General features: G+C 42.4%; 1 protein-coding gene across 1 annotated transcript in view; it reads left to right on the top strand.

Annotated features, from left to right (window-relative positions):
- The first annotated feature begins 389 nt into the window (after positions 1-389).
- Positions 390-19914, top strand: part of LOC135201047 (translocating chain-associated membrane protein 1-like) — a 58483-nt gene continuing 38958 nt past the window's right edge. Inside the window, exons 1-2 of the mRNA XM_064229894.1 lie at positions 390-612; positions 11458-11631. Coding sequence (XP_064085964.1) covers positions 484-612; positions 11458-11631 — 303 coding nt within the window. The 5' untranslated portion in view covers positions 390-483. The remainder of the gene's footprint in view (positions 613-11457; positions 11632-19914) is intronic.

Here is a 19914-nt window from a genome sequence, read left to right as displayed (position 1 = left end):
GAACCTATGTATTATGGTATATGTTAGCCTCACTTTAATAAGTGATATTATAGCCAAGGGCAGTATTAAGTCAAAGGTTTAAGATCGCATATTGTTCTTTAGTTATCAGAATGAAGTGAGTCTATTTAAAAACATCCGGTGCCGATTTGTACTTTAGTTTTGACAGCTCAGTGGCCACGTAATTCTGGAGAGGTTACAGATGGATATTTTACTTTGGATAACGCATTTACAAACAATTTCATGGCAAATCAGGCATTTATAAGTCAATAAAAATACGCCAAACTCTTTTCATTACATTATTTATACTTATTTTACTTTTATATAATTTTGAAAGTAAATTCAAACTTATGATTTTTGAAAACGAAAGAAATGCTCCTGAGTGAAAGAATGTGTGTCGTGTACCTACCGGACACTTGACAGTTGTTCCGAAGCGAAAGCGTGTTTACTTTGATCGGCGTCGGTGAGCGGTACAACACGGCGATCATGGCATTGAAAGGCGGTCGGAAAAGTAATAAGAATCCTCCGATTCTCAGCCATGAATTCGTTATCCAGAATCATGCCGATATTGTGTCGTGTGTGGCTATGGTGTTTGTCTTGGGATTAATGTTTCAGGTAATGTTTAGTTCACCCAGGTTTTACGTTGGTATACTTTGCAAAGTGAAAGGGATTTCTTCTCAAATACTACCTAGTATGCCTGTACCTGTCTCAGCTTCCCAGCTGTTGGAATTGGTCTTGTGGTACTAGGCAGTATTCGAAGATTTTATTCTTGCAATGAACGAAAAAAGGCTAATCGTGTTCTTATGTCAATTCAGGTGTTCATATTGGTATGGCTAGCAACATACTTGTGTGGTTTATCATTTAATTTGGTAGGTAGCCTAGACCCAAGTTCGTCTACAGAGTTGAATACTGTTACTTACCAAGTATATTCAGCCTTCAGGTATCTAGGTAGGTACCTACTAGGTAGTAGTTACTGGGTACAGTTTTACTTTAAAACCATCAACGTATTTTGTTCATGTTTCTTAATGTGTATAGCCTACTACCTACTAGCTAGGTAGTTAGGTAGGTACTACTACCTATATACCTACTTTGAACAGTTCCAATGTTCGTTTTCTTAGCAAACTTTACCTACCTAACCCAAGGTTTGAGGTCCTAGCTACCTATAGTGCTTGATAGGTATAAGCTAGCTACTAGTAGTATGAAAACATTGTAGACTTCCCTACCTAATTCTAAATGAGACCTACCGTTTAAATTAATAGGTATTGTATTCCATTTGTTCTGTGTTCTCCATTCCTAAAATCCCTGCTTTCTCATTGTGGTCCCTCAAACTATGGGCCTTCTGCTATATCACTCTGAGTACTCATTTTCTAATGAAAAGAAGTAGATAGCTAGTAGCCTATATCCCTAGGTCCCAATACTCAATGTGTTTATTTTATATTATGGTAATTGTGTAGGTCATATTTTGGTAATAGCCTAAGTCTAGCATAGCATGTACTGGAAACAACCAACTGGACTACCGGATCCAGTTTCCACCGCGTGTGAAGCCACCCTCCGAAAAAGTACTTTAACACGTCCTGACACTAGAGATGGGCATCAGTCACGAGTTGTTGGTGGTGAGAGCAACACCTGGAGACCTCTACTCTCCTTTCGAAGTAAGTATTTTCTCCAAAGTTAGAAATTAAGGTCATACTAGGCTATTAAGATTAGACAGAGGTTAATGAAAGTGTGGCTCTACGCAGTGCACGCATACCTCCATGATGCTTTCGAAATTTTTACTCACAACTCCGAATATTTAGAAGATTGACGCCATCTCGATGTTTACGGAATGGCTTGTGTCACAAAAATCTTAAACGGTGACTTCCACCCACGACTTATCCAAGGAAACTACGATTTTTGGTAGAAGAAGAAGAAGCGTGCACTAGAAAATTATTTAAATAAATAGTTAAAGGGCAGTATAAAGTGATGAATTGCATACATTTTTTACATATTCATGATTATAAATTTGAAAATATTCGTTGTTGAAAAAGTAACTAGATTCCTGACTCAAATATTTATTAACCCCTTCTTTACCGGGTGGGTGAGCAGAATGTAAACATTGCGTTCGCTGCCGAACTGAATCTCTCGGTAGTGACTCCAGTTTGGAGGGGTGCCGATCGTAAAAATATTTGCCAAAAATTATCAGGTATTATTAGCACTATAATGCATATTATCTGTTAGTTTTTATCATCCTACAGGGAAAATAAATGATTTTATGAAAAAAAATGTGAAACTCAGTGTCCCTTGTACAAGGGCACTGGTGGTCGGTGAGAAAAACTACGGTCTTGAATAGAAATTCGGTCTTACAGAATGTTGGTATATCGCACCTGGAACATGCACATAAAGTATTATCAAAATAGAACAGTAAATAAGCACGTAATAACAAAAAAAAAAGAGCAAAAACTAAAGCAAATAAATATGGAAATCTCAAATTTTATAGTATATCTTTCAAAAATTGGTCGATGTCATTTTCTACGTTTTCTAAGATTAGTTTCATCACAGAAAACAACTTTAGGGGCATCAGGGGTATCTAGACTAATTTTTCAAGTTTCTTGTCCTCAGAAAAAATCGCTTTTTCGCTTTTTCTCTGGTTTGGTTTTTTATAAATAAAGTTACTATAAGGCTTTATTTCTACCTTCATTTATCTGGTGTTCATATCTTTTATTTGTAAAATGTAATAAGTGAATAAATAAATAAATACAGTAAATGATGATACACTGGTTTTTTTACTTGGGTAGAAGTTATTACATGTTTACGACTTGTCTGGTTTTGTGATTTTTTGTTGAGACGCAGTTCATATGTCACCTACACACTACTATAAGCAGTAATAATATTTTTTTGGGTCTCATAGGTCTGGCATCGTGTCATACTGTTTATTTTGGCTCCAAACTACAGAATGATTGGAAGTCCCTATCTGAAAAGAGGAGTTTTGATGGTACTATGCGTACCACCTTTATGCACCCGGTGTGGTGTAGTAGACTTGAATGGTGGTACCCACCTACCTCCAAACAAACTTTCGGTAATGAAGAGGTTGACAGTTTTGCTTGTGAACAGTACCTACGGTGTTCTTCGCGATCATCTATTGTTTCATCAGTATTACCAATTGGTATGTGTTTACCCTCCAAACTGGGTATAAGACTTACACAAAACCAGGGAAATAAGTGAAATTAGCATATCTATTTATAGTACATATATACTATACATATTAGAGCAATTTTATCATTATTGCATTACTATGACAACTAGAATTCATGGAAACAGTTTGTAAATGCATCAGCGTATGTATGAAGCTCCACTAGATTGGCAATGATGAGTCATTTTGGCATCTGCTCGTATATACTTTAGAAATACTATCTGTAATTTTTGGGGGTTAATTTGGTTGCAAAAAATGGTTAACAGACATGAATTAAATAAACATTTCGAAGTAACAAAGTAAAGTTAAACTAAATAATGAGTAAAGTAAACAATTAAGGGAATAAAGCTTTGCACCTCTTAAACCGTGTACTCGTGTACTGCCCGCAACTGAGTTTGTGGAGTTAGTGCTGAAGAACCAGGAACCGCAACGTAATGCAAGTGCAATTTGGGGTGAATTAAGACCAAAACATGTATAATTACAATCAAATAAGCACTGTGGAGTTTCAGTTGTGATGGCAGTAAGGGTAAAACCACCGATTACAAGGGGATCACCTGAAGAAAAGTGACCCCAACACACGCTGGGGTCGCTTTTCTTCAGGTGGAAAATATTGGGGTTGCTTTTCTTAAGGTGAGGAATTAACAGGGGTTACAGTAAGGCCGTGGCGGAACGGCGCTTTGTGCCTTATCCGCATATTTAAAGATTCTTGGCAAGCTCGGTATGTTCTGGCAAGAGGTAATGTTGCGCTACGTGCGCTAGCCACAGGGGTTACAGTAGGTTTGATTATTTTTGTACTGAAATTGCAAGACAATACGCTTTTAATTAACTATTGATTGTTTGTCTAAATTTGTGTTTTCAAACATCTAACTCACCTGGTAGTTATATATATAGCTAATTATATATAACTACCAGGTGAGTATGTTCAAAAATTTATTTTATCATGAAAGTAACATATTACTTGAAAAATGTTCCATTTGTTCTTACACTTATACAAAGCTTGGTCCATTTGTTCTTACAAATACTATACAAACCTTGATTGTGACTACACAGTATACAAACCCTCGGTCCTTTACATTAGGAATTACTTTTGGTGAAGCTGGAAAATGGCCGTTAGAATTTTGAACAAGGTAATTAGGTAGTTTAACTACCATTCGGTGGTGGGAGTCCCACCTGCATGGACATAAACATTCCACTTTACTTTTGGCTGTCGTCTAGTGAGGATGTATGATTGTTTCACTCTGCCTGACTGTCGCTATTCAAGTTTTCCCCGGTGGGATCTTTCTTTATTGTGCATATATTCGTGTGATTGTCAATGCTAGAATTGAATAAGCCTACCCGTAAACCTGCCCCTGCCCTGCCCCACACATGTATGTTTGACGTCTCGAGGTGGGTAAGAAGTAGTGTAATAATTTTAGATCTTCTGTTGGTATTGATCCTTACCCTCTCTGCGCATCATGCAGGGAACGTGAGTGCAACCCCGAACTTACTTGGGACGATAGTATATTACAGCAGTGGAGGTTGGATATTTCTTAGTTTTGGCTATCCTAACCCTATGAATTGTACTTGTGACTCATTAGCATATTGTGACATTGGCTGTCGGGTGTGTATGGTTTCCCTGCTGAAAAAGTTGTATTGATTTACTCCTGTTATCCTTGAGTTTCATAACTGGACAACGTCTACGCAACTGCCCTGTGGTTGTTATCTCTACTTCTGGGATAAATATGCTTCATCCATTAGAAGTCCTGCGGACGATGTTGAAGAAGAAGTCTCGAAGGTGTCGTCTTCGTCTTCATTTTCACCTTTGTTGTCATTTCATACCTTCTCACCTCCATCTTCAAAGGCTTCCCAGCATAAGAAGACAGGTAGCTTCTCTGACCCCTAAGAAGTGTTGCCACGACACTTCTAAGGGTCTGCATCCTTCCCTCGGGGAAAAAGCAGTTGGCTCTCTTGTTTGCTCACCTGCTCCTTTGGGAGTGGGACAGTGACGCTGTCCCCAGGGTCTAGTGTCTTGGGAGCCTCAGGAGTTTGAACCAAGGTTTGTTCTCCTGTCTCTGGTACCAAGGGTGCTGCTCATGAAACCAGGTCCGTGTCGGAGACTCGTTTGCGAGTTTGAATGTACAGTGTTCCCCCCGTATTCGCGGATGCGTACCAGACCCCCCCCGTGAATAGTTAGAATCCGTGAATGTTTGGAACCCCTATAAAAGCGCTAAAAACCGCCTATTTCGTTAGTTAAAATAAAACTTAAGAAAACCACTAAAAATTTCATACTTGGTTTTTAATAGTTTTATCACAAAAAGTGCATTTTATGATGAAATTGATCACAAAAACCAGGAATTTGTGGATATTTCTCATAGAAAAATACCGCGAATGTGCGAATTTTCCGCGAATAATGCAGGGAAACGTTCCCGAGAGAAATCCTCAAATGTGTGAGCCCACGAATACGGGGGGTCCACTGTACAACCCCTCATAGTCTTTGACAAGGAGTCTTCTCTCAGTTGTGACAGTGGCGCGTGGAGAGAGAAGTGACTGAGCTGCAGCTTGGACCCGCTTGTCAGGTGCCAGGGTCGATGTTGCTGTCCCCCAAGATAGGATATCTGGAGAAACTAAAAGGAAGTCCCCTGCACAGCCCTCTTTGCATGAGGTTTTGGTCTCAAAGAGGGCTGGGATGTGTCATGAGGATGATGCATGTTCTTGCCAGGCCAGGCTGCACTGCTGCAGTGCGGCGAAAACCTCTGCATTCTCCTCAGAGAAAGCATCTCACCAAGGTGGCCATGCTCACCTAGACCCATGTTGCTGTCACCACCAACAGATTGGTGATAGGACATGGCTCATTCCTTTTGACAGCAGTGCTGTGAGGAGGATTGAGAGCATCCAATCCTCCTCTCTTATTCCTTCTACTTCCTTGGGCAACACTGGGAAGGGCAAGGTGAATGGGAGGAAACCTGCAGAGTGCTCTCCCAGGATTCAGCGTTCGGAGCCTGCATTCCTGGAGGGGTCCTAGGGTTCCATCAGATGTACGTCCACATCGTTGAGGAAGGATCTGTCAATGACAGACACACTTCTCATCGTCTCGATACCTGGTGTTCCGATTCTTTGGATTCAAACACCTCCCTGGCTCTTTCTGTCCTTTAGGCGGATTCCAATTCGCAGGCCTTTGGGTCTTGCATTTTGGGAGCCTCATGGGCATATTCTGTTGAATTGTACTCTTAATCCAGTCTTAAATGCTCGCATATAGGACTGGTTTTTATGCTTGTTCCACCTCGATTTCTACGGAAGTCAAAGAGGGACCTCTCCCCGATGATCTTTTGACAAAATTTGGGAGTCTTTCTGTGTGCTTGAATTCCCTGGAATTCAAGCACTCAATGCCTCTGAAACGGGCATTCCCGATTCGCTGGCGCTTGCCGAGTGTTTGGCTCCTTCATGTTGCCGAGCACCAGGGTGAGACAATGCTCTCCCAATTATTGTCTTTAAAAGAGTTGGGAATCTCGCCAAGTGTGGGAATTCTTACAAATTCTAGCGCTTGCTATCACAAGTGCTTGGATAGTGAGGCGAGCCATTACCAGTACAGAGGAGTTTGGGTTTATGCAGGGCTTGGTGCTGCATGCTTTTACCTTCTAGGTGAATGGTCAAGTTCCATCTTTGTGTCTTGGACCTTAGCGTCTGAACATGTAGGACAGTAGACACAGAATCCCTCTTTTTTTTTCTTCTTGGAGCTTCAGCTTTGAAGGAGAATAGTTAATTAGGAAGAAGTGATAGTTCTTTGCTTAGGATTACCACTCATAATTACGAGATGGTGATCTGCCCAGCTCATTCGACTCGGCCAGCCCAGTTCTGCTGAGTCGAGCGCTTGGCTCTGCCGAACGAACTCTGCTTTTCATCAGTGCAGTTACTTCCCATGGCATAGCAATACTGGTGTCATCTCATCACAGAAGTCTTCATCATCTTAACGCCTCCTTTATCTCCTTCATCGAAGGCTTCCCGTCCTAAGAAGAGGAAGGTAGCTTCTTTCTGCATCCTCCCCTGGGGAGAAAGCAGTTGGCTCTGTCATCGCCTCGCCTGCTCCTTCGGGAACGGGAACTGTGGCACTGTCACCAGGAGCTAGTGTCTTGTGAGCCCCAGGAGTTTGGAACCGGGTTCGCTCTCTTATCTGTGGTTCCAAGGGTGCTGCTCATGGAACTGAGGCTGTCCCAGGTACTCGTTTGCGAGTCTCTCCTAGTGTTCAACTTTCTAAGTGAGTTGCACTACCACAGTCGGTGATGGAGGACCTTCTCTGTCGCGACAAGTGGCGTTGGTGTGAGAAGGGACTGAGCTGCATTGGTGGAAGCCAGGAATGGCTCTTCTTCAGGTGCCAAGGTTGATGTTGCTGTTCCTCGGGACAAGACATCTGGAGGAGGTCCTCTGGGTAGTCTTCTTTGTGAGGTTTGATTAGGAGAAGACAAATGCGTAGCAAGATGTAGAAAGTTCTCACCAACTTTTGGCGTATTCAACTTAGCTCAACTCTCGCCCTCATTTGCTCAAACGAACCAGTTGTAGGAAGAATGCTCTATTTGATGAGTGAGAACCTCTGCTCTCCTTTCAGGAAGCGTTTTTTTGCCGAGGCAAATACGTACTACTTTCTTTCTCTGCGCATTGCTATCGCCACTGCAAGTTCAGAGAAGAGCAGGCAAAAACAGTCAATATCCCCCCCCCCCCCCCCCACCCCTCCCCCCCCCACCCCCCCCCCCCCACCCCCCCCCCCCCCCCCCCCCCCCCCCCACCCCGAGTTTGCTCACAGAGATGAGTTAGGGAATAAGAGGAATTCCATGAACTCCATGGAGTCTGCTCCCCAGAATTTGATTACAAGAGATTGTTCCAGGTTTGATTTTAGGATCTCACTAAAAATATGTTCTTTTCTGTTCAGGATGGATATCACCAAGACGTTTTAATGCCACCTCTCCAGCATTCCTGTTTTGGGAACAGCCCTATCAGCTAGTCATCTTCGGTGTCCTGTTATCTCCCTAGAAGTTCCCTTTGGAATGACTTTCAGTCCTTATTCCTTTTCTCTCTTGAAATGAAGAAGAATTAGGCTGGCGCTTGATTAACAGGAGCCTACGAATATACGTACTTGTATATTCTCCTCATGACAAGCGTCTGTTATTGGTTGCACTGTCCAAGTAAGAGGCACATATCTATAAGTTGGTTCTTCTGGTATGTAACTGCGTGAGGGCAGAGTACTGCCTTCACACTAAGTTTTTGTTCATCTTGGTATTGTTTCTCCTCTGTCGAGGGTTAACTACTAATTTGAATCTCTCTGCCTGGCCATCACAGACTTGGATCTCTGGTTGCCTCAGAATTCTTGCATATGGTTCATGTCTTGTGCTCCACATTTGCCAGACAGAGATGTCTCATTAAACTCATTATCATCATTCTGTTTACCTCAGGGTATAACAGAAGTCTGTAAGTCTTCTGCTTTGTTGCAATTGACCTGTAGACCACTGCAATGATTAAGAATGATTTTTTAAACAAATACAGCATTGTTGTTGTTGTTGTTTTTTTCTATATAAATTTTCTGTTTTGTAAAGTGTTCAACTACTAGTTGTTCACCCTGAATTGGAGTAAATGTTGGAAGACTTTGTCTGCCATGACAGCACTGCTCACCCTGAGGGTATAGAGAAGAGTTCCTCCCTGAACTAATTTCACAGTGTCAAAAATTGGTTCGGGCAGGCAGTACATCCTGGTTTTACACAGCTAAAGACTTCCAGCCTCATGACAAGCATAGCCCCTTTTGCCGAATAGCAATGAAATAGCTGAAATTCTCTTTCAGTCCTCTGTAAATTTCAGGGATTAGAACGGTCCTCTTTGGTTGGTGCCGTTAACTGGACTTTTCACTGTCAGAATCGTGAAAGTTAATTTTTGTATATGGGACTTAACCAGTAATTATATAGCTAAGAGCTTTCTACCTGTGGCAGCCTAACAACTTAAAATTCGCGCTAGTTCTGGTTACGGTGTGGTTAGAATGCTCCACCCATTATTGGGGAGTATATGTAGGTAACAACCTGGCAGAGAGCTTCAATTCTTTTTCTGCCAGCCTTCGGCCAACATCGGTGGTTTTAGGCTGTCGTTTTTTTTTCCAACGTATTGTTGTTGAATTCGGAGTTTTCGGTGAAGTACCGTGGGTTGTTTATTCGCATTAGTGTATTTTCAGAATGCCAGATTCTAGCACTATACTAGTGTTAGGTTTTGCGTAGATGGTTTTAAGACCAGATTAGCGAAATCTTGTTATGATTCATAATATACCAGGTGTAGTAAATGCAGAGGCCAAAAGTGCAAGAAAGAGAATACTTGTGCTGAATGTCGTGATTGGGATGACAAGAAGTGGAAAATCTTAGGTCTCATCAGGACAAAATGGATAAGGACAGGAAGAGGAAAGCAGTTGTTAGGGCAGAGAATAGATCGAGTTTAGAGAATGTTCAGGCTGCCAAATTGTTAGAAGATAGCATGATTGTTTCACCTGTAATTCCTGTTGATTCTCCAATCATTTCTCCTCCTGCTCCTGTCACTAACTCCTATTCCAGATTTGCTTGCTCCCGATCCCAACGCCATGTCTAGCCTCTAATCAAAATTCGATAAGTTCGAATTTTTAGCAAGTGCAGTGGTGGAACTCAGTAGTTCTGTTAAGGCCTTGATGGAAAAGGCTATCAAAAAAATGTGTTTAGTGAGGTGCATAGTGATTGTGTAGAGGAAGGTCACTGTCCCACTCCCACTTCCACTCCCCAGCACCAAAGAGAAGACATACCAGAGGTCAAAGGGAGTTGGCCTGGGCAGTTGCCCCCTAAACCTGCTGGCAATTCCACCCAGGTGGCTGACAGAGCGCCGCTGAAGAGGTGTCTCATTTAAGTGTAAAATCAGTACTTGCCTCACACTACCTTAAGGATATGAAAATGGTATTTGAGATATTTGCTCGAGATATTCAGTGTTTCAATAACCGTCCCAATGGAATAAAAGGCAATGTTCCACCTTTCCACGTGTCCGGGATTTGGAATCTAAATAGTTGATTTAAATATATACTTTGATAACTATCGGAAACATGTCTCTCATTCTTATCCTGCAAGTCTGAAAACCTTTAAGATCCATTGCCGGACGAACGGAAATCAGGTAAAAAATATCACAAATACCTACTGATACTTTAGTGGCTTTTGAGCACCATCAATTCCTCTGACTGGACGAGTGGTTTTCGCGCTCGGCTGCCAATCCGGTGGTTCGAAGTTCGAATCCTGGCTCGGCCAACACGGAATCAGAGGAATTTATTTCTGGTGATGGTAATTCATTTCTCGATATAGTGTGGTTTGGAGCCCACAATAAGCTGTAGGTCCCGTTGCTGGCTGAATCGAAGCGGTTTTCTCTGCAAGGCTGCTCTTTGCTGCATATGTATAAGAGCTTGCTCCCTGAATGGAATCCAAACTTCTGGTGGTAGTAAAATCCACCAAGGATTCCAGATCAGGTGAGAATGTTTTGGTTTCATACAAGAAACCTTTAGCTCGATGGCTGAGCAGAATTTTTGGTCTAGTGCGCTACCCACCATTCTCTTAATGTGAGAATCAGCTAAATTTAACAGTAGGTAAGATTCATCTCAAATAATATAAATTTTTTCTCATAATTAAATTTATTTTGGATTTTTTTTGGTTTTTTTATAAATACCTACTGTTAAAGTAGTACCACCCAGGCCTCCCCATATATAGTGGGCTGGTCAAGGAGAATTATCGGATGAGCTAAAACATTCGAACACATCTGGTGGAGAACAGGTAAACTAGACAGTCATCTGGGCAGTCATTCGATTTTTTGTTTGAATGCCCACTCAGCCTAATCGGTGGGGAGATATAGCTAAATTTAACACTTATGTAAGTATCCATTATATTATTATTTTATTTATGAAAAATTTATATTTTTAAATAAAATAAGGTTTTGTGTATATACTTACCCATAATCATAGAATCAGAGGTAAAGTGGACCGTGTAGACTGAAGGAGGTGGTCAGGGCTTGCCTGAACCCGTCAATACAGTAGTTAGCTACCTTGTCAGTAAGTTTCAATGGGCTTTCCAGCTTGTGTTCTCAAGCTAAGTCCTTATGTAAAGAACTTCAGCATTTGTACTTTAGAAATAGATATAAAATGTGTAAAATTTGCTCCTTTATATTTGGTTTAAATAAATGTTCAAGTTTATGTAACATTTTCTTCAAGCTGAGAAGTTCAATTTATTCTTGTTACCAAGTTGTTACCGACTAATTAACAAAAAATCATTTGTTTCTTTTTGCAGACTACTTCTCCACTAGCATCAGTATTTATTGCTGTTCAGCACAATGCTTCAGATATTGAAACTGCCGAGGCACCTATGACATACACTTACGGCAGCCGTGACTTTGCTGCAGTGTTCTTTTATTGTCTTATATCCATTGTTATGCACGCCATCATCCAGGAGTATGTTTTGGATGTGAGTATGTTGTGGTTGAATATTTTATCAGTTTTAATTGCTTAGACTTTTAATTGCTTAAACTACATTATACTGGTAAAAGTATAAAACTTTGTTGTGGTTAGATGAATGAATAATGTTAAATAAATACTTGGTAAATGCACAGTTTTACAGTAATATGTGCATTTACCATGATTAACCCTTAATGGATGGACATGCTCACATGAGTAGCAATGACAGGTTTGGAGTGACTCATGGTGAGTAGCAATATTATGTGCCATCGATTTGGGGGAATCAGTCAGGAAAGAGGTGCCATTACTTCTATAGCCCATAAATTCACTTATGGCAACTTTTAGACTGGCTAAAATCCACTGGGTTGCTCATGAGAGAGTTAGATGGGATCTTGACTTTAATGTAGGATGTAGTGCCTGTCTGTCTCACAGACTGTTTTTTGTAATTTGCTCATGAATATACCCAGGGGTTGCTGTTAGTTTTCATTCTTATCTTTTATGATTGTAAGTCAGTAATAAATGTAATTCTGCAAAGAAATATTAGAAAAAGAAATGCATAAATCCAAAAAAGTTATTGCATCTTTCTTCTTGGTAAATTTATGTATAAATGTTTTACAATAAATATGCTCAGAATTTATCAATTTATTTATCTGTTTGATATTTTGCGATTCATAATTATAACTTTACAAAGTAAAATAAATATGTCATTAAAAAAAAATCATTTGTAACTTTGTAAATTTACAATTGTCTTGTAAAACAGGCCCCACAAGGGGTTGTAAATAATTGAATATGACTATTCATGGAAGGTAGGGGAGATATTTTAGATTTTTTTTTCCTTACACCATGTGCATTTGCATATCTTCCTCTCTCTATTGAGGTGTTTTTTCTTAAGTTGGTTGACCTCAAGTTTTGCTGGCCTGGGATGCTGCATATATTGATTTATTTTCTGTCCATTAAGGGTTAAAGGATTTGTAATGCATATGATGTAATTATATGTATCATCATGATCATCATTATCATGAACAGTTTTATGGCTCCTTTTTGCTATGTGTGAATTAGTTCTACCTGTTCTGTTACAAACTTTTTCTGCCTGAACGCTTTATCAGGTTTAGCTCTTCATCTGTCCTCTCTTTCCTGGATTTCATGTCCATCATACATGTACGTATATTATTGCTGTAGTATGTAATGTTCTTTGACCAACTGTTTCTTTACCCTTCTCATCCTCACCATCTTTGAGATCAGTCTATATTCTGTCCTTTGGATGCCACAGCTCTGACATTTCTCATTTACAGTATGATGATCTTACTGTATCCAGCTGTGAAACATATTCTTCAGTGGTCACTCCTTTTCAAGATTTCTTCATGTATTTGCATTATTATTTCATATTTTTTATATTTAGTAAATGTTGTACAGTGGCTTTTTTCTGAATCCACTGTAAGCATAGTTTTGTTAAATAATACTGCTTTAAAAAGAATGTCAGGCTATAGTTTTTAATTTTGTATTAGAATTTATACTCAGAAAACATGCTTACAGAATAATCTTTAGTCATGTGAGCAATATAAGCTAAAATATCTTTAGTTGGAGGTTTCATACAAATCAACTTACCTGTCAGATATATACATAGCTAAGACTCCGTCGTCCCCGACAGAAATTCAAATTTCGCGCCACTCGCTAACAGGTATGGTCAGGTGATTCTACCGGCCTGCCCTGGGCGGCAGGAACTAGAACCATCCCCGTTTTTTCTATCATATTTTCTGTCGCCGGTGGTATCAACATTGTTGTTATTACCTCCTGACTTAGATTCATTTTTCAACCTTTGATCAATGTTTTTCGGCTTTTTGGTGACGTATTTGGATCGTGTTTTGGCATTCGCTACTGTGGACTGTTTTTGGAATAACTCTTTTGGATTTTTCTCAGTATGTCTGATTCTAATGTGAGTGTGAGAATGTGTGTGAATGTAGGCTGCAGGGTGAGGATACCGAAAGCTTCGGTTGATCCTCACACTGTATGCCGTAAATGTAGGGGGGTTCATTGTTCTGCTATTAATACTTGTAAGGAATGCGAGGGATTGAATGCAGAAGAGTGGAAGACTTTGACTTCTTATTTGAAGAAGTTAGAGAGGGATAGAGTTAGACGGCTGAAAGGTGTGAGTTCAAGGCCTATTGAGCCTTTCACGATATTCTAATCCTACTGATGTAGATTCTCCCTATATATCTCATTCTCAGAGTGCTTTTTTCGGATTCGGCTCGGAAATCGCCAATCTGAAAGCTACTATTAGAGACATGAAGCCAAGATGGCTGACTCTAAAGGTAAGGCTAGTGATAGTGAGCATTCAGTGAAGTGAAGTTTCTTCCCAAGTGTTGTGGAGGGGGCGTTTGATCGTCCCTGCGACGCTCCCAGGCCCTAGACCTCTTCCAAGCTCCCATGCCCAGAGGAGAAGGAAAGTCGAAAGCCATTAAGGAGGTCGTGGGGAATCCCCAACGGTCAGACGTCCCTTCAGCTAGCTCTGCTTCATGGCAGGCGGCTCAAGGGCGCTATAGAAAAAGCGTCTTTGCGAGTGTTTCTCGTCCTCTCCCTCTCCCTCACCTAACGAGGGTGGAAGGAGTCGAACTTGTCGAGACCGCTGAAGCGTCATATGAAGCCTGACATAGATTCGAGCCCAGAGCGCTTCTCAGATGACGCTCGTCTGCTATTAAGAAAGCGAAGGTGGCGTCAGCGTCACCTGACGCTTGCGAGGAAGTACCCCTTCATTCTTCTTCCCCGATGATGACGAAAGGCGTCATGCACTAGACGTGGGAGAAGCGTCAAGAAAAGATAATTATGGCAGTTCAGGAACAACTGTCATCTCTTGTGGGAGTTTTAGCGCCCCGTCGGAAGGAACGTGACGCTTCCAATTAAGAAGTCTCGTCCGCTCTCACCTGCTCAAAGAGAAGCGTCAGGCAGACGTGACACTGCTAAACGTCTTGCAGAAGCTTCGAGTTCGAGAGCTAGAACGGGGGCTTACGAGAGTTTTCGTTAAAGCCAGAGGAAACGCAAGACGTCTTTTGTTTTAGAAGTGAAGCGTCATTGAAAGCGGATCTTAGACGTGACGTTCCGTCCAATATTATGACGCCAAGTAGGACGCCTTTAGAGAGCGGAGCGTCTTCCAGGCGCGAAGCGTCATCAAGACGTCAGCAACGAAGACGTCAGCCAGGACGCTCGGAGAACGGGAAGCGTCATACAAGGCGTCTTCTAAAGTTCAAGAGAAGCCGGAGCTTGTGACGCCTTCCAAGTCTTTTAGAGCGGGAAAGAGGAAGGAGTATCATTCCCTTAGTCCCCTCCTATTAGGAGTTTGTCTCCTCCAGAGGAAAGTTGCAGAAAGGAGAACGGGGAGACTCAGATAGATCCCGAGTTGGAGGAAAACTCGGAGGATGATTATCATGGAAGAGAGGGTCTGTCCAAACTATAAGGTTTTGACTACCCTGCTTCTTGAGGAGTATGGAGACGAGTTGACTCCTGCTGCTCCTCCTTCTCCGCGCTCTCGCTCTTTTCCAGTGCTAAGACGAAGAAGCCTTCGTCTTTTCTAAAAATGAAACCCACCATCTCGATGGAAGAGGGCATTACACGCCTTAGACTCATGGATGAAGTCTAAGAAAGACTTAGTCAGGACAGTCCTTTGCATGCCTCCAGTAAGATTAGCTGGGCAAAAGAGCATATGGTATAAGACGGGAGAGAATATGGGTATCGCTCTCCCTTCTACAACAGAGGCAGATTTTTCGACTTTAGTTGACGCTTCACGTCGACAAAGTCTCAATTCAGCACGAATTACGTGGGGTATTTCAGAATTGGATCATCTCCTCAAGGGACTCTTTCATGTATTGGAAGTCTTCAACTTCTTAGATTGGTCCCTTGGGGTGATGTCCAAGAAAGCCCATGATTCGGAAGGAATCGAACCTGAAGCCCTGTTATGCATTTTTGTCTTGCATTGACACAAAGCGGTACAGGATGGAAAATCTTTTGAAATCAAATCTTCATTATTTGGAGCAGGTCTTTTAAAGAAAAGGACGGTGTTATGGCGCCTTCTTAACAAAGGCAGTCCTCGCATGCTCAGAGGGCAGCTCTACTGTATTCGCCTCTTTCTGACTTTTTGTTCCCTTCTCAGTTAGTGAAGGACGTTGCTCACTCTTTAACTGAGAAGGCGACTCAGGATCTTCGACGCAGTCAGCTAGGAAGAAGAAACCTGTTTCTGTATCTGACAAGAAAGGACCTAGTACATTAATGCAGCCCTTTCGAGGTGGTCCGACCTCAGACCTCCCGCAAGAAGGAAGGCTCCGGAGAAGAGAGGTAGTCTGCCTTTCGTCCCTTTAAAAAGGGGAAAAGAAAATGAAACATCTCTCCTCCAAGCACCAGTAGGTGCCAGGCTCCTGGGATTCGTGGAGGCCTGGACACTGATAGACGCAGACGCGTCTTCATGACTATCATAAGGAAGGGATATCGTATCCCTTTCCTGAACACTCCTCCCCTAACGTCAATACCAATGGGAACTATCAGGCCGAAGTACAAGGACCCTGTGCTGAGGGATACTCTTCGATCGATGGTGGAACAAATGTGGGACAATGAGAGCGATAGAACTAGTACTGGATCAAAACTCCCCGGGGTTTTTTACAATCGCCTTTTTTCTAGTGGCGAAAGCCTCGGGAGGCTGGAGACCAGTACTGGACGTCAGCTCTCTGAACAAATTTTGTTCAGAAGGAGAAGTTCTCCATGGAGACTTCTGCTTCAGTCCTAGCGTCATTACGACAAGGAGATTGGATGGTGTCTCTAGATCTCCAGGACGCCTACTTTCATGTCCCGATCCACCCTTCATCGAAGAAGTACCTCCGTTTCATGACGGGGGGAAGGATCTTTCAGTTTCAGAGCCTTGTGTTTCGGCCTGTCCACAGCTCCTCAGGTCTTCACAAGCCTGATGAAGAATGTGGCGAGGTTTCTTCACCTCAAAGGAGTAAATATCTCTCTGTATCTGGACGACTGGCTCATCAGGGCCAGATCAGAGAGACAGTGCTTGGAGGACCTAATGTTAACTCTAGATTTGATCAAGGCGTTGGGATTGCTCGTGAACCTCGAGAAGTCTCAGCTGACCCCCAGACAAGACCTAGTCTATCTGGGGATTCGGATGGATTCTCGGGGTTTTCGAGTTTTTCCTTCCTTTCGCAAGAGAGAATCGCAAAAGGTTTGCGAATAGTCTCTCTCTTCTTAGAGAAGGAACAAACGATCAGCGAAGGAATGGTTGAGCCTTCTGGGGACGCTTTCCTCGCTACAACAATTCTTCCCTCTAGGAAGACTACATGTACGTCCGCTTCAATTCTTCCTCAGAGGTCTTGGAGGGCTGGAAAACCGGACAACTGTCGGACGTTTTTCCCATTCCAAGGGAGACAAAGTCACACCTACAATGGTGGTTGCTCCCTCTGGAAGAGAACAAAGGGATCTCTCTAAGAAAACACAGAACCCAGACCTAGTGTTGTTCTCCCAGACCGACGTCGGAGAGAGGTTGGGGAGCGACATTAGGCTCAGAAGAGGTGTCAGGCACCTGGGAACCAGCACAGGTGACTTGGCACATAAACTGCAAAGAGCTCTTCGCCGTACATCTGGCTTTGAAGAGCCTAGAACCTCTGGTAGCAAACAAGGTAGTGCAAGTAAATGTGGACAACACCACCGCACTTGCCTACATTCGGAAACAGGGAGGGACGCACTCCTCGTTCCTTTACGAGCTGACGAGAGACCTATTACTTTGGACGTCTCACAGGAACATCTCCCTACTGACAAGGTTCGTACAGGGAGTAAAGAATGTGAGGGCGGACAGGCTCAGCAGGAGGAACCAGGTCCTTCATACAGAATGGACTACTACACGATGTGTCTCGTCTCTGGTCTCTGTGGGGGACTCCTCATGTGGATCTCTTCGCAACATTCATTTCAAAAAGGCTCCCAGTGTTTTGCTCGGTCGTGGAAGATCCAAGAGCTCTTATGGTAGACGCCTTCCTGCTAAATTGGTCTCGAGTAGACGTTTATGCTTTTCCCCCATTCAAAATCCTGGGGTTTAGTAATGAAAAGTTTGTGGCGTCAAAGGAGACGAGGATGACGTTAATAGCTCCCTTTTTGCCGGCCCAGGAATGGTTCACGGAGGTGGTAGAGTGGATCGTAGACTTTCCAAGATCCCTACCAAGAAGGCGGACGGATCTTCTCAAGACAACCACACTTCAAGAGGTACCATCAAAACCTCCCCGCTCTCGCTCTGACTGCCTTTCGACTATCGAAAGACTTGTCAGAGCGAGAGGCTTTTCTCTCGCGAAGTGGCAAGCGCGATCGCGAGAGCACGCAGAACCTCCACTACGAAAGTGTACCAGTCGAAGTGGGAGGTATTTAGAAGGTGGTGTAGAGCCAAGAAGTTTGTCCCCTCCTCCTCTACCTCTATAGCGGAAATTGCTGATTTCTTGCTATTCCTGAGAGTAAAATCTCATCTAGCCGTATCCACAATAAAGGATACAGAAGTATGCTCTCGGCTGTATTCATGGAACAGAGGATTAGATCTGGCAAATAACAAAAAAAAAAAACAAAGATCTCCACGATCTCATAAGATCTTTTTGAGACTTCAAGTCTAAGGAACCAGTACCTCCGAATGGAACCTGGACTAGTCCCTCAAATATGTCATCGGATAGATTCGAACCTCCTCATCTGGCATCGTTTAGAGACATAACTAGAAAATGCCTATTCCTTTTATCTTTAGCTACGGCAAAAAGAATTAGTGAATTACAAGCTCTGCAGGATAAAGTAGGATTCAAGGGAGACTCGGCTATTTGCTCGTTTAAGACCCTGTTTTTAGCGAAAACGAGAATCCCACGAATCCCTGCCTAAGTCTTATGAAGTCAAAGGAATGTCGAGTCTCGTAGGCAGAGAGCAGAGATGCTCTATGCCCTGTTAGAGCGCTGAAGTTCTACCTTCAGAGAAAGCGTCAGTTGGGAGGCTCTAGACAAGGTCTTTGGTGCGCGGTAAAAGACCCACAAGACTGATGTCCAAGAATGCTCTGGCGTTCTTTGTAAGAAACGTCATTACGGACGCTCATAAGGTCTGTCCTGACGAACAGTTACAACTACTGAGAGTAAAAGCTCATGAAGTAAGAGCGGTTGCGACGTCTCTCTCGTTTTATAAGAATATGTCGCTTAAAAACATCATTGTACGACATACTGGAGATGCAACTCAGTATTTGCATCTCATTACTTGAAAGACGTACGTGTGACGTATGAGAAGTGTTTTTCTCTAGGCCCTATCGTATCGGCAGATACGATTCTGGGTACGGGAGCCGACACCAATCCTTAAATGTATATACTGTTCTTCTTTTTGGATATGGTCGAGAGTCTCTTCGAACAATGGAGGACTTAGGCTCGCACGGGCGGCCGTCTATGTTGTTCAGTAAGAGAATTCTTGTCATATCCAATTAGTTGGGTATAATTTTTTTTTTTGAAAATTATGTATGTGTGCGTAGTGGTTTTTGAGTTACGGTTGTTGTGACGAGTTCGGGGATAACTCGTAACAATCCTTAGTTCTAACATATGGTTAGGATCAGGTGGTCGGGATTGGTTGTGTGCTCCTTCATAAGGTGTATTGTCATATAAGTGGATCAGCACCCATTGACAAAGTCCTTTTATTTGCTCTGCCGAGTAAGCGGATAAGACCCCATCGGCAGACCCACAAGAACTCTTGGCCATAGATCATATATCTCGCTAAAGTTTCTTGAGGTGATGCAGACTACTGGGCAAACACCCACGAAGTCTACCACCTATCAGGTAGGAACCAAGGTTTTATTTATACCTACAACATATGTTGTTTACCTGTCTATTCCATGGTCATAGCTGTCTCTTACCCCTCCACCGAAGGGTGCCAATCAGCTATGTATATATCTGACAGGTAAGTTGATTGTATGAAAATGATATTGTTATGTTACAATAAAGTTTCATACATACTTACCTGGCAGATATATACAATTAAAGGCCCACCCAGCCTCCCCGCAGGAGACAGGTGGAAGAGAGAAAATATGATAGAAAACGGGGAAAGGGGATGGTTCCTATGTCCTGCCGCCCAGGGCAGGCCGGTAGATCACCTGACCTACCTGTAGCGAGTGGCGCGAAATTTGAATTTCTGTCGGGGACGACGGAGTCTTAGCTATGTATATATCTGCCAGGTAAGTATGTATGAAACTTTATTGTAACATAACAATATCATTTTTGTGGTAAGGTTTATTGTATTTTAATCTGAATCATAT

The sequence above is a fragment of the Macrobrachium nipponense genome, chromosome 27 (assembly GCF_015104395.2).
Source record: "Macrobrachium nipponense isolate FS-2020 chromosome 27, ASM1510439v2, whole genome shotgun sequence".
Taxonomy (NCBI): domain Eukaryota; kingdom Metazoa; phylum Arthropoda; class Malacostraca; order Decapoda; family Palaemonidae; genus Macrobrachium; species Macrobrachium nipponense.
This window is presented reverse-complemented; position numbering and strand designations above follow the sequence as displayed.